Source organism: Portunus trituberculatus, chromosome 48 (genome assembly GCF_017591435.1).
Source record: "Portunus trituberculatus isolate SZX2019 chromosome 48, ASM1759143v1, whole genome shotgun sequence".
Taxonomy (NCBI): domain Eukaryota; kingdom Metazoa; phylum Arthropoda; class Malacostraca; order Decapoda; family Portunidae; genus Portunus; species Portunus trituberculatus.
Window position 1 is genome coordinate 4,893,425 of NC_059302.1, and position 15,000 is coordinate 4,908,424.

Here is a 15,000-nt window from a genome sequence, read left to right on the forward strand (position 1 = left end):
CACTTCCAACGACCATTCAAAAAGATGAAATGCGAAATGGCGAGTCCTTCAGTGGCACTGGAGACACACCAGACGAGTGACGAGCATGCTTATATTAGATGTAGATCATTCCTGGGGCAAGGTGTGTTCATCGCTCCACTTATTCTTCATCTATATGATCGTAGTGCCCAGCACACTTCGCTGGTTCTAATGCTATATTAAGAATGATTTATTTAATCCTCAACAGGTGTCTTCAAATTGTAAATATAAGTGTAAATACCTTTTTCCCTATTTTTTAAAGTGACCCTTTTTGCGTGTGAATGAGTCTGGTGGTGGTGTAGCTGAGTAAGTAGCTGCTGATGACAGCTGCTGGAGTGATTTGCTCTTGCCTCCCATCTGTTTTGTATTACCTGTCTCTTTTTTCTACATTCCTCTTTCTCTCCTCTTTTGTTAGTGTGGCGTCCCATTAATACTGTCTCGTGCAGTCTCGCAGGGGCTTCTTTTTCAGTCTATTTGTCAACGTGCTTTACCTTCTGACTACTTGACCTGCATGTCCATCTTGTGGTCCCACCCATGCGATGAGGATCCGGCCACTGCCAGGCTACCTAGACAGTGTTTGTTTACGTTTTGGTAGACAGTTTAGGCTCACAGTTACAGTTTGAAATAAGTTGTGGCAGCATTTTATCTGAGTACCTTATTTTGATATGTTTTAGTGTTACATTCTTAATAGGCTAGACGTTAAGTACCTAGTACTGCTAGCAAGAACGGTGAACCCTAGAAGGTGGTGCTCAACCCGCCCTGCCCGAAAAAGTCTTGCTTTTTGGCTTGTGGTCCGTTATATCTAAAAAAAAAAACTTGCAAACGAAGTGGAGATTTCGGTGAAGCAGAAAATTGCATGGTAATAAGTGAAAGAAGGATGCAGGCGGGTTGAGCACTGCCCGGGCGCCACCTCGAGGCCCTGGCAGCGCTGCGGAGGAGGAGCGGAACACCGTCTTACGTGGCTTCTTTGTTCGCAGCCCCACTGGTGGTACTCGGGCGAGACGGGACAAGTAAGTTGTCACCACACACCGTCCACTGCGCATGCGTCCACACCTACCTTATTATTTTTTATATGATTATTTGTATGTATTTTATTGATTTGCTTCGGCTAATATTGATTTGCTTTGAGATAGCTGACTTTTGTTCTGTTGGTCAGTGTGTGCACGCCGCATGACTCGCCCCCAACTGGACGCGTTGGAGCCTTTCACAACTTCGCCGTTCATGTAGGCTTAATTTTGTTTTTCTTTCCGTATGGTCGTTGCTGATCCCTCACATCCTTGGTTGTCACTGCCAGCTGGAGGACCTGCTAGAGGCCTACCGCAGCGACCAGCGGGACGCGTACCAGCCCGCGGGAGTGCCACAAGCGCCCCCGAGCGAGGAAGAGATGAATGCCCTTGCCCCTTCCTCCCCCCGCTCTGGTGCCCCGACTGACTCTCAATCTGGTCTTGCTCCACAGGCAGGCTCTAGCTCCGGGTCTGGCCCTCACTCTCCCAACACGGGTGGTGCCTCCTCCCCCCTCCCTCCCGCCTCTCATCTTGCCCTCAGCCTTCTCCTCCTCATCCTCGTCGCTCTCCCCCCTCTCCCCACTGGCCTTCTGTAACACTCCCGCAGCCTTTCACTCCCTTCTCTTCTTTCTCTGCTACTTTGTTTCATCTTTCCATCTTTACCTACTCCGCAGTTTTCATTTTTCATGTTCACTACACTAAAAAAATTTCATGCCTATTCCTCCACACATACTTATTCTCAAATTAATTGTCATGTAAGTACCTTTGGTAATCTGCAAGGCGATCAGCCAGTGTCACATTAGGAAGGAAGCTAGTAGGATGTAGTGCATTATTTGGGCCGTGTGTCACATCTGATAAAGTTCCTGTGGTGGTCCGGAATGATTCTCTAGGAAAACGTGGTAATTACCGAGAGGCAATGTGTTGAGTTGCCTAAAGAAAGAGAAGTGTGGACTTATATGCATGACTTGTGACACTAACATAGACGGTATCATCACTTTATTCATAAACAGCGTTAGATTTATTACTGCAGGATTTCAGGAAGCTTTATGAGTGTAAAAGGGATTTTTTAACTAACGTTTTGTCTTTTATTTCTATTGAGAGTGGACCATGAATTAGAGACTACGTACAAAAATAAAGTTGTATCAAGATGAAGGAAAGGTATCAAATTTTCAATGTATTCAGAGGCTGTGAGAAAACTTCTACCTTCAAGACTGAAAAGCGTCAAGTAACAATCGGAATCGACCGTGAAAGCCATGTCATATTGCAGTGCAGATTTCACATCGATCAGTTAGCAGAGAGGCAGACGACGCCCACTGGCGGCGGTCAATGGCTAAACGGATTGGCTCAGTGCAAATGGGCCTGAGATAGATAGTAATTAACTGTATATTTTTGTCGTTTTTAGTTTTTGTCAAAACTATAATTAGCAAGCTTAGAACGAAGATTAAGAGAGAAAGAGAGAGAGGAAAAATACACATAACAGATACTAACTAATCAAAGACACTGATAATGAAAATTTAACCGTCAAAATCCAGTCGGGCACCATGTTCAACAAGTGTACGTGTCAAGGTTTCATCGCAAAGAACAGAAGGCACGTGATAAGCTGCACAGCACAAGATGTTTAACATTATATAATCTTGCGCAGAAATGTTCGAAAAAATTATCATTAAGCTTTGTTTACGTTTATAACGGGTGATCACTTTACGACATCTTTCGCTTCAACAAAATATGGTGTTTGTCCTTTTATTCCATCTCGTAATAATTTTCCAGTTTTACCAAGTAGACGTGAACTCTGCGTTTCTTCCTCATGTCCTCATCTGCTCTCCTGTTTCCGTGTTCGCTCCACAGCTGCTATAATTCCCTTACAGATGTGCTTCTCTATTTTCACCCCTTTCTGTTTTATCTGAAAGAATGACTTTCTGTATTCTTTTTTTACTTTGAGATTTATTAATTTTATCCACGTTTGTTCAGTGTCAGTATCACCATTCTCCTCCTCCTCCTCCTCCTCCTCATCTCCTTACCAATGTCCTCATTCCCCTCTACCTCCCTTCCCTCAATCATCCCCTCCCTCTCCCTCCTCACTCCTCCCTCACTCCCATTCCGAGCATGACCACACCCCCATGTTGAGTTGCCAGCTTCCTATTTTACATTTTCTTAGTTTCCATAACCTGCATGCTCGTCTAGTGTTTAGTATATTTGCTTTTATTTGTTTTTTCCTAACATTAATTTGATTCTCTTAGCATGTAAATGATTTGTTTTGTTTCCTTGCATGGTTCTCTGTACTTACAATTGTTTACTTTCATAACATTTGGTTTTAGGTGATATTTTAGTGGGATATGATTCAGTCTTTTAGTCCTGTTTCCCTCCATCCTCATCTTTCAACCTTCCTAACCTCTTTCCAACCTCCCTTACTTTGTATACCTTTTGTTTGCATTACGTAACATTGCTCGCCTTCTCCTCCTCCTTTCCTCTTCCTCCTCCTGCCTCTTACCTCTCACACGTGACTGCACAAATACGAGTTATTTTCCAAGGATTTTGTACATTATTTTCTCGTAACACATTCCACATTCCTTCCGGTATTCTCTTTCCCCCCTGTGCAACACCTTCTGCATTACACTTAACCTTCTTCTTTACTGTCCGTCTGTCTGTCTCTATATGTTTGTATGTCTGTCTGTCGGTCGGTCTATCCGCCTATATTCTCTCTCTCTCTCTCTCTCTCTCTCTCTCTCTCTCTCTCTCTCTCTCTCTCTTTCTCTCCGTCGTTAGCGCCCTTCCCCTGGTCCTTGTAGACTAACACCACCAGAGTAGTGTACCAGAGCTGGGTCAGAGGCGGCACCACCCCTGCGCCGCTGGCAACACCCGCACCACGGTAAGTCGCGGGCAGGGCAGCAACACCCCAGCGATCCTTTCTCCCTCTTTCTTGTTGCTATTCTCGTGTCCTACTTCACCCGCTCTGCCTGAAGGTTTCAATTCTAGGTGTTTTAGAGATCTTGTAATCTATCTACACCGACATTTATACATAGATTACATCATATCCTCCTCTGTGTCCATTTTTTTTTTATTATACTATTTGATGCAAATTGCCATATAGATATTGTGCTCTCGTAGGAATATTTCTGTTATTTGATATTTTTGACATTCGTTATGTCGTGTAGGTCAGTGTTTCTCACAATTTCATTCCCTCCTGTTACATTTCAGTAAGCTTGTCGAATTCATGCTTACTTTGTATTGTGCGTGTGTGTATAATATATATATATATATATATATATATATATATATATATATATATATATATATATATATATATATATATATATATATATATTTATTTAGTTACCTGAATAACCATGAACACACACACACACACACACACACACACACACACACACACACACACACACACACACACACACACACACACACACACACACACACACACACACACACAAACATCATCATCATCATCATCACTAACACAGACAGTAACGTAGATTAAAGGTTGTTCAGAGTATTAAATAAGTCTTTGTTGATGGTTGTGACTGTTCAGCCAGTGCGAGCTGTGTATGCATATGTATTGAAAAAAAAAAATGCTGTGTGCTAGGGAACTGTTATCTAATTTTTACTTTGTTCTCTTCCCGCTTTCGCATTCTTTCTCTGTCTGCACCTGGACGTCCTTGCCACTGTGCTGTCTGAACGATGACAGTCGCACATCGCGCCGCCGGAATTTGGAAACTGCAGGCAGCTGAGTCCTCACCTGCAGGTGGAGTGGCAAGCAAAGGAGGAGGAGGTGCACGTGCGTCTTACAGCGGTGATGGGCGAAGACGAGTACATAGCATTCGGTCTCTCTCCAAACAATGTCAGGTAATCACATAGTGCTTCTTGTATGTGTTCATCTGTTCTCCACCATCCTAGCTGACTAACTAGAAAGGGTGACTCTCAATTTTGGTTTTTGCCTTGTACTTGAAATGAATGAGTTGTAGACTGTAAATGACTTTTAATGTGTTCGCTCTTGTTTCCTCTCTTACTCTCCTCTCCTCTTCTTTCTCCGGTTTATCTCTTCATTTCTCTTTTCCTTTTCATCTTCTCTCTCCACCCTGTTTACATCTTCAGCTTTTTCCCTCACAGACCGCAGATGCTGAACAGCGATATCGTCATAGCGTATTACGATCACGACGACGGTTCCTTTCACGCCATAGACTATACTGTCACGGGCAAGAAGCAGGTAAGCTCACTGACTGAAAAAAAACATCAAAGTGATTTCTCCAAATATAACATGGAAATAAATGATTTCAAGCCTTCCATTACAATATGGATGAACCTAGAAGACACATGTTTTGATACTTACAACTAAACTGGTTTTAATTAATATGTTTTGTTTTTCTTCCATACTGCAGTGCACTGGAAAGATCGGTGTATGCCCGGACGAGAGAGTGAACGGCCGGAATGATGCCTCCGTCATTAGTGGAGAAAGAAAGAACGGCGTCACCGTCATCACTTTCGAGCGTCCTTACAAGACCAGCGATACCATGGACATCCCTATCTCCCGCGCCTCCGAGCAGCGCACCGTCATTGCTGCCATCGGTCCCCTCAGCCCCAGCAAGGAGGCCAGCTACCACGAGGACTTCATCACTGACAGTGAGTCTTCATGTGTTCTTGGGAAAATTTCTTTTACCTCTCCTTGTAATTTCTCTTGTCAACTAACACTTTTATTAGCTTCACACTCTTTTCGTTTCTTTTCTCGTGTCTGTCCCTTACCAAAAAATACTCCTGCTTTTCTTACCTGTACACTCTTCTCTCTTTTTCTCGTCCTGTGTCCGCCTCTTACGTGCCAACAAATACTTCTTCTAACTCTCTCAGTTTTCTCGTCCCGTACCATTCTGAAGAATACAGCTGAGGAGTGGACACAGTGTTTATCCATCCTGATCACTGTGTGTCCTGAATGAAGTTACCATGTTCTCAATATCTATCCCTTTAGATCACGTGCAGCTGGACTTTAAATCAGTGGGAGATAACACGTGCAACCCAAAGCCCGGGACGGGTCCTGAGTCGCCCCGTTATCCCCCGTGGGAGCCCAGGGTCCTCCGCGCCATCACGAATTTCACTGCCACCATTGGTCCCACAGGGGGCGACAGAGGCTATTCACTCGTCACCAGTGAGTTCCTTATCCTTGTTGCTTGCTTGTCACTCGCTCACCTCACGGTAAAGATTTCTTCATATCTTAGCAATGTTGGCCACATGATTCTTTTTTAGTCTTACTCCAATTATAAATTAATACCAAACAACCTCACAATGCAAAAATTAACCAAATAGGAAAAAAAAACTGCTTTCTTTTTTATTTGATTTGTAAACATGTACCACTGATCGCTTCTCTCTATGATCGTGTGTCTCTCCCTCCTGGTCCGTCGCCAGGTTATCGTTCATGGAATCTTGCGTGGTGGATCGAAGACAAGCTTATCCCTGAAATCTACGTGGAGCGTGGCCAAACCTACTATTTCACTGTTCACGGCGGCAATGACCACAGCGACATTACGAGGTTAGACTGAGTCACGGGGTCAGAGTACCCGAGTGTTTCACTAGGAATTGATTTTCTTTTTGGTATCGATTTGAAGATGAAAGTTGAAGTGACATTTATGGGAAATATTCATAAATGTTAGCGCCTGAAAAATATGACGGAATCTGAAATTAGAGTAGCATACTTCTTTCTTAAGATATCAAGTACGAATTATTTCTTTTGCTTACGTATTCAAACTCTTTATGATACCTTGGCCAGGTACCACCCGCTGTACATCACATCATCGCCTGAGGGTGGTTTCAACATGAAGACTTCAGAGGAACAGGAGAAAGAGCAGATATTTGCTGGTGTGGCTTACTCAAAACTCAGAATGCCGGAGCCCACGGCAGGTGAGTGGCAGCAATATCTGTGAGGTACTTCTGAAGCAATGCCAGTTTTAATGATTATAATAAAAACAATTCCTTGCTGAACTCTTAATTTTCAGTAAAGCGCCCTGATTCGTGTGTGTGTGTGTGTGTGTGTGTGTGTGTGTGTGTGTTCCCCAGTGGGCAGTCTTTGTCAGTGGAAGCACATCGGCCAGGATATGTGGCAGCAGAGCGAGACTTTCGACACGTACAAAGATTCATTATACAAGTCATGTGATAGCGGGCTGCCGGGTTCGTTGGTGTGGACCGTCGCCGAGGACACGCCTGACCTAGTGTACTATCAGGTGAGTAAAAAGATACACTTATTACTATGGACCTGTTTGAGTGGTTCACAGCATTAGTTCTTTCTTCACGGTAAGGAAAGGATAATTTCAAGAATCACACGAAGGAAAGTGAGATCAAATATTTATCCAATCATCACTTCCAAGGTTTGTATTTATGAAGAAAGCAGAACCATTGTATAGAATTTCCAATGTCTGCCAGATGTTGTTTCAAACATTCTCTCTCTCTCTCTCTCTCTCTCTCTCTCTCTCTCTCTCTCTCTCTCTCTCTCTCTCTCTCTCTCTCTCTCTCTCTCTCTCTCTCTCTCTCTCTCTCTCTCTCTCTCTCTCTCTCTCTCTCTCTCTCTCTCTCTCTCTCTCTCTCTCTCTCTCCTATTGAGACGAACTGAATCAACAGCATGATTTAGAAGTATTGTAGGCAAGTGTATCTAATTAACATATTGCATAAACTCCCCCTAGACACTGCACGGTACATCAATCCTCACCAAACTTCCTACACTAGTTTGTAAGATCAATTTGACACAAATACTTGATTTTACGATTACAGCATTAAAGCTCATAATCAATGATCCCATCTCGAAATTTAAATAACCTTATAGCTACACTCTTTGGGGATCAGCTCTTGCACTGGGCCTTTTTTCAGCCATCTAATTACCCCAAGCTATAGTCCCATCTTATATATATATATATATATATATATATATATATATATATATATATATATATATATATATACGGAGGTATTGCCTTACAGTGCTACAGTCACCGTAACATGGGTTGGAAGATTCATGTGGTGGACAGCGGATACAAGCAGCCAAGGAAGGGAGACAACGGTGGCGTCTCCCTCATCTCGTCTCCCTTTGTTCTCCTGTCCTCCTTTATCCTCCTCTTTTTGCAACCCTCCACCTCAGTTACACTGCTAGCTCTCACGCTTCCACTCAGATGAAATTCTTAGTCACCCATAGCCTACAAATACCACCCTCCTTCCCTGCCGCCGTCTCCTCGCACTCCAGCACAACCCCACCATCACTTTCAAGCTCCACGGCTATTCTGAGATAATAAAACACAGCATAATGGTAGTTTTGCGTGTGTGAGTGTGTGTGTTTGTCCCAGTGCAAGCCTCGATTGTTTCATTTTCGAGGTTCCAGTGTCTCATTTTGTACTTTAGTTTTACCATAACGGGAATGTACAGCTGAAGAGAATTTTTAATGGTTATAACTATATGTAGTAGTGCACAAATTTCTCTCTTCGTCGCTTGGCCCTGCGTTGTCGCTTAGAACACCCACGTACTCCAGTTTTGTATGTCGACTGTAATTCTGACCAGAGTCGAGTCACTCGGGAGACTGTCACTCTCCATGTTGTAAATAAGAGGATTTCTTCTGCCACTTCCTACTGATATCACCATCGATACTGCTGCTGCTGCTACTTATCCATGTTTTTTTACTACAATACATTAGGCACCTGGTCTCGTGTTTCCTGTTAATTATTTTTGTACGTGTGTACGTATATGTGTACGTTTTTGACTCCCGTTGTCGTCCCTCCTCCTTACCCCTTGTGTCCTGTTACCCTCGGACCTCACTCACTCGTCACTGTGTCGTGTGTTTTATCAGCCTCCCAGTGCAGTGCTGTCTGTCCATGGTCTGTGTGGAGGAAACGCTTCATCTGTATTTCTAACGTCAGCAATAATTATTAGATTAAATGTAATATATTTAAAATAACTAAAAAGTTATAGTTTCTACAGATTAATTGGGAAAGAATGAGGACCTGCTAAATGAACTGACTCCTCGGGAAGATTGCTGTTGAGGGCGTGCTTGGGATGAACCCTCAGAGTGCTTGGATCACTGCTCAGCGTCAGTCAAGCCCCTCGAGGCCATAATGTGCCTCGCGCTGCCTCGGGCCGTCGTCAGGGATAGACTTTCTTCATGTGATTTGTTTTTTTGGTGTTGAGAAAGAGAAGCCAGCGGGTGTGTGCTCAATCCAGTGGTGTAGAAATGGGAGAGAGGTATTTCTGTTTGTTTAACTTCGTACCATATTAGGTTGTTGCGAAAAATTAATTAGTGGCATAAATTTTTCTACTCTTCCTGTCTCTATCAATTTGGTGGTAGGAGTACTCTTCTACATATAGGTAATGTTATTGTTGATTCTACTGTTGCTGCTGCTGCTGCTGCTGCTGCTACTACTACTACTACTACTACTGCTACTACTACCACCACCACCACCACCACCACCACCACCACCACCACCACCACCACCACCACCACCACCACCACCACCACCACCACCACCACCACCACCACCACCACCACCACCACCACCACCACCACCACCACCACCACCACCACCACCACCACCACCACCACCACCACCACCACTGCACCACCACCACCACACCACCACCACCACCACCACCACCACCACACCACCACCACCACCACCACCACCACCACCACCACCACCACCACCACCACTGCACCCACCACCACCACCACCACCACCACCACCACCACCACCACCACCACCACCACCACCACCACCACACCCACCACCACCACCACCACCACCACCACCACCACCACCACCACCACCACCACCACCACCACCACCACCACCACCACTGCACTGCCACTGCTGCTGCTGCTGCTGCACCACCACCAATCAACAACAACAACCACTCTACCACCTTATCACCACTCTCACCACCACTCTCTCCACTCTCTCACCACTCTCTCTCTCCTCCGCTGCTCTCTCTCTCTCTCTCTCTCTCAACAACTCTCTCTCTCTCTCTCTCTCTCTCTCTCTCTCTCTCTCTCTCTCTCTCTCTCTCTCTCTCTCTCTCTCTCTCTCTCTCTCTCTCTCTCTCTCTCTCTCTCTCTCTCTCTCTCTCTCTCTCTCTCTCTCTCTCTCTCTCTCTCTCTCTCTCTCTCTGGACTCTCTCTCTCTCTCTCTCTCTCTCTCTCTCTCTCTCTCTCTCTCTCTCTCTCTCTCTCTCTCTCTCTCTCTCTCTCTCTCTCTCTCTCTCTCTCTCTCTCTCTCTCTCTCTCTCTCTCTCTCTCTCATGAGTAGGTGAGCCAGACGCGTGTCGGTCACCCAGCCAAGACAACGCCATACCAATAGACTGTTCATGCATGCCATTCATTGTCGCAGTGTGTCACGTCGCGTCGCCAGGCGTAAATTCTTCAGGCCGAGGTGTGACGGCATCAAGCGTGCATCATTCTTGACACAGACACAACAGATCCAGTGGTCGAAAACGGAAGTGGTGAATCATAGTAAGTAAATTGTCTCATGTAATTGGCAGCGTTTGCCCGAACAAAGGGAGAACTTAGGCCTGGCCATGAGCGAGGTGATCCTTGTGTACCTTGCCTCATTACTCCGCACACATTATCGCATCTTTGTATTCATACTTCTTAAAGTTGAGCTGTTTATATATTTTTTTATGTGAATAATCCTGATAAACTCCCAACGTCCTACATTCCCTCCCTTCCCCCTCCCCCCTCCCCGGGCCGCCGCGCCAGTGCCCACGGTCTTGCTGGTGCCGTCGGCCGTGTGTCTCGCTGCGTCGCCTCGCCGCCGCCACTGTCACTGCTGCTGCTGCTTCAGTTCATTCTCCTCTAGGCTCTCCAAGGTTTATTTTAAGAGTTTGTTGTGAATTTAACAGTTTTATATTGCTGTGATTATATACATATACATATATATATATACATATACATACACATATATATATATATTTACTGTAATGTGAAGAATATTGTATATATACCCTTATCTCCTGTTCATAGGCCCCGCGAAGGAGCCTACACTCCCTCAATTAATGCTGCAGCGACATTCGATCCTGCGGCAGAAAACAACATAATCAATATGGATTCCATTTAGCTATTAGGGAACCGTAAATAACACTTGAGGATGGCACGTAGCACTGCCACTGCGGGGCCCCACCTGGAGCGTGCACATCCCTGGCGCCAGACACACTGCACCAAGCACCGCGCTGCGCCCCACTACCGGGAACACCACTCGTCCTGCAACACTAAACAACACGTTGTTAATAGAAAGAGTAAGATATTTCTAATGCTCTTATTTTCTTTTCATTTAATTTTTGCCACTGGAAATTAGTGGAGACGAAGCGTTCACACAAACACCAGCACCAGGGATGTGCAGCGCTACCAGCATCGTCATCATCATTACCACTCGTATGTAAATGACAGACATTTGTATAGTCATCTAAAAACTTGGATGGAGCCCCGGCAGCCAGAAGCCATGCCAGCTTCAGTCACCCTGGAGCCCGCTGGCCCAGGTGTGTCGTTGTGGTGGTCTGTGTGGCCTAGATTATGATTATGTGGTTCAGGTGATCTTCATGGTGCAGGTGGTATTTGTGGTTCTTGTGGCTCAGGTGGTTCTTGTAGGCTACGTGGCGTCCGAAGTTCAGTAAACCTGGACTCCCAGAGTTAAGGATCAGCCAGAGGCACTCGACGAGCCTTGAGCCTTCCTGCACTCACCTAGTATTGCTCTTTCCTTAGGCTGAGTCTCTGCTTTGGTTTAGCTCCATTCTCTCTTCCTTGTTATGAAAACATGACCCAAACGTGCCCCATCAATGATTCAGTTTCCAAATGTCAGGCTCGTGGAAAAGTATCATTCTTGTACTTGACTCTAAAGAACACATTACTTGAACATTCTGTAGTTAGTAATTTGTTATTCAGGCAATGCCTAATTTTTCTAAATCCAGGGTGTCTGCCAGTCTTTGTGAAGTGAAAAGGAAAATATCCAAATCGAATGCGGCTCAGGCAAATATATTACAACTCCTTTCTGTGAAAAGTTCAAATTTTATTACTTAGCACAATACGAGGAGGTGCAGGTGGTGTCACGGCGAGGCTGCCACTCTCACCATTCTTTCAGCAGGTGCAGGACGTCGCTGCCTCGCCGACATCGTTCCTCTCGGCGTCCAGGACTTCGTGGCTTCGTTCGTCATTATATATATTTTTTTTCTTTTTGTATCGCTGTAAATTTAAATGTCCTGTCCATTTAGGAGGTTTAGGCAATTTTTTTCCTTAGCGCTCACTTAGTATTTAAGGCGAAATTGGATAGGTCTTTTTTAATAAGATATTGGACTTAGAGTTGTAGACTGACTGGTGGTATAAGGGCGAGTCCCGCTGACTGTACAAGAGTAATTAATGTAGCAGCAGGATGTGTGGCGTGAATGATAAGTTAATTCTCTCTCTCTCTCTCTCTCTCTCTCTCTCTCTCTCTCTCTCTCTCTCTCTCTCTCTCTCTCTCTCTCTCTCTCTCTCTCTCTCTCTCTCTCTCTGTGTGTGTGTGTGTGTGTGTGTGTGTGTGTGTGTGTGTGTGTGTGTGTGTGTGTGTGTGTGTGTGTGTGTGTGTGTGTGTGTGTTCATAATTGTTTCAAGTGGCACTTGTAATATACGTCGGCAGTTAGGCAATGAACAAAAATCTTGTACATAAGTGACCATGAAGGTGACTGATGAAACATTACTAATTTAGAGTTCATGTGAATAGACGTACTTGCTATGGTGTACTACCAGGCGCCGCTCCGTTGTATGCTTCTGTATATATATATATATATATATATATATATATATATATATATATATATATATATATATATATATATATATATATATATATATATATATATATATATATATATATATATATATATATATATATATATATATATATATATATATATATATATGTATGTATATATATATATATATATATATATATATATATATATATATATATATATATATATATATATATATATATATATATATATATATATATATCATTGCTCTTGGATTTCAATTCTGTATACGGGAGGGACTATTCTGATATTCTGATTCTCATGGGCAAGATGTTCTTATTGTGTATGTTCTCTGTGAATCAAATTACAAAGACACTTGAAATATGTAAAGGGGTAATATTATAATATCTGCTTGTCATTTGGGCCACCAAACCAAAGCCCTAGACCAGTGGTTGAAGGCGCCACTCTACTGGGCATCACCTCACTCTCCACCACGTCCCTGACCCTCACTCTTTCACCAAGCGAGGAGGAACCGAGGAGCAGCTGGGTCCGGTTCCACCCTTCACATGGTTCTCGAGATGGAAGGCAGAAGCAGAGAAGTACTGTACGCATGTATCATCAGATCAGTGATGAGGCCCCGCACAGGGCTGCCAACACTGCATATGTTGCCATCACCCACGACCCACTCAACAGGGGCCAGGCGAAGCAAAGATAAGATTTTCCAAATACATCCTTATCCAGAACCTTTTATGTACTTTTAATTTCCCGAGGCAGAAGCAAAGACATCTCGTGCTTAGAATACCTTGTTTACAAAACGTTCCTTCCAGTGAACATTCCTCCGTACAAGGAGTTTTCCTAAGTTTCTTTTAGTTATGACAGCCGCCAGCACGCGTAATAGTAGCTAGCAGTATTTCTGCGAACTTTCACTACTGGAAAGGATGCAAAACTTGTGTTTGTTGAATAATCCAAATTTAGATCAGTACTATATTCATTTTGTACCTCTGTGTACGTATATCAATATATGCTTCTGTAGTCTAATATATAAAGGGTATTTCAACAGCATCATTCCTTTAAATTTGGTTCGAGCTCTTTGGTTTTATGGTCAGTATGATGTGGTGTTAGGTCTTTTGAGTTGTTAACACCAATCTCCGGCAATCTTGAGCTAGTCAAACAGTCTATTGAATAATAGCAACAGTGAAGACCCCCAATGAGGGAGCAGGAAGAGACCACTGATGTACTATTGTTGTGCTTTCTTCCTCCGAGCTATAAATCACGTTTTTCTGCCGCACGATAGATCACATTTTTATTTTGTCTACGTCCCAAACATTAATTAGTGAACACCCATGAAAATTTAGATCTAAAAAAAAAAAATTAATTTACGATAACGGCCAATATTTGTCTGTATAGTAAAAGTTGTGTTAATTGCTACTCCTGCCTAGCTCCTCCTTGTTTTCTTTTGCCTTCTATTGTTATAACAACAACAAGTTATCCCTCAGAAAAATTAACACTTCTCAGCCAATCCTCATTCCTTCTGGCAAGGGAAATAGCGAGCACGTTTGTGAGATGGAAGCGGCAACATGTTAATATAATATTATGTCATTCGTACTTTCACTCTCACCTACAACAATTACTATTGCCGTAAAACTAACTATTCATGTCCTGTGGACCATGCATATTCTTTTGGCGAAAATAAAGAGAAATACAACAAAAAATGTTCGACTGCTTTTACATTGATAAATGCCTCATAATTTACTTTTGAGAATATAATCATAAGTTGCAATTCCAGATCCTGTCAACAACAAATAATGGAAAAATAATTGTTTATGTCTGTTGTAGAAGGAAGGAATGTTGTGATTATCAGGTAAAACAAAGTTAAATATGTAAGATTCATGCAGGTATAATGGTAGGAGTCACCAAGACGTCACGAATGTGAGGAAAACGCTCTATTGGTCCGCTGTCGTCCACAACGCCCTTGTACTCAAAACATTACCAGCTGAGCAATGAAAGTGCAGTAGGTACAGAGAAATACATTTCCTGTTTTCTGCTTTCTCTTTCAGGTCGTCCAACATATCGATTAACACATACGTAATACTGCGATAGTGGTAGTGTGACATGCCACCAGGATATCGACGGCAAATTATACATATAAATCACATCATACAGCATTTTTCAACTCGATTGGACTTGAATGAAAGATGGAAAGCTGTTTCGGGATGCACGATATCAT

The 15,000-nt window shown here is 43.4% G+C and overlaps 1 protein-coding gene and 1 long non-coding RNA gene across 2 annotated transcripts in view; both read left to right on the top strand.

The window, feature by feature from the left end:
- The window catches only part of LOC123498483 (protein Skeletor, isoforms B/C-like), a 108,946-nt gene extending 100,618 nt beyond the window's left edge, over positions 1-8,328 (top strand). Inside the window, exons 7-14 of the mRNA XM_045245610.1 lie at positions 4,723-4,880; positions 5,145-5,241; positions 5,414-5,654; positions 5,995-6,171; positions 6,429-6,552; positions 6,790-6,920; positions 7,077-7,240; positions 7,992-8,328. Coding sequence (XP_045101545.1) covers positions 4,723-4,880; positions 5,145-5,241; positions 5,414-5,654; positions 5,995-6,171; positions 6,429-6,552; positions 6,790-6,920; positions 7,077-7,240; positions 7,992-8,183 — 1,284 coding nt within the window. The 3' untranslated portion in view covers positions 8,184-8,328. The remainder of the gene's footprint in view (positions 1-4,722; positions 4,881-5,144; positions 5,242-5,413; positions 5,655-5,994; positions 6,172-6,428; positions 6,553-6,789; positions 6,921-7,076; positions 7,241-7,991) is intronic.
- A 1,842-nt stretch (positions 8,329-10,170) lies between these two features.
- Positions 10,171-12,683, top strand: LOC123498484. Its single transcript, XR_006672693.1, has 2 exons — positions 10,171-10,859; positions 11,014-12,683. It is a non-coding gene; the product is annotated as an uncharacterized LOC123498484 (long non-coding RNA).
- Positions 12,684-15,000: the final 2,317 nt, after the last annotated feature.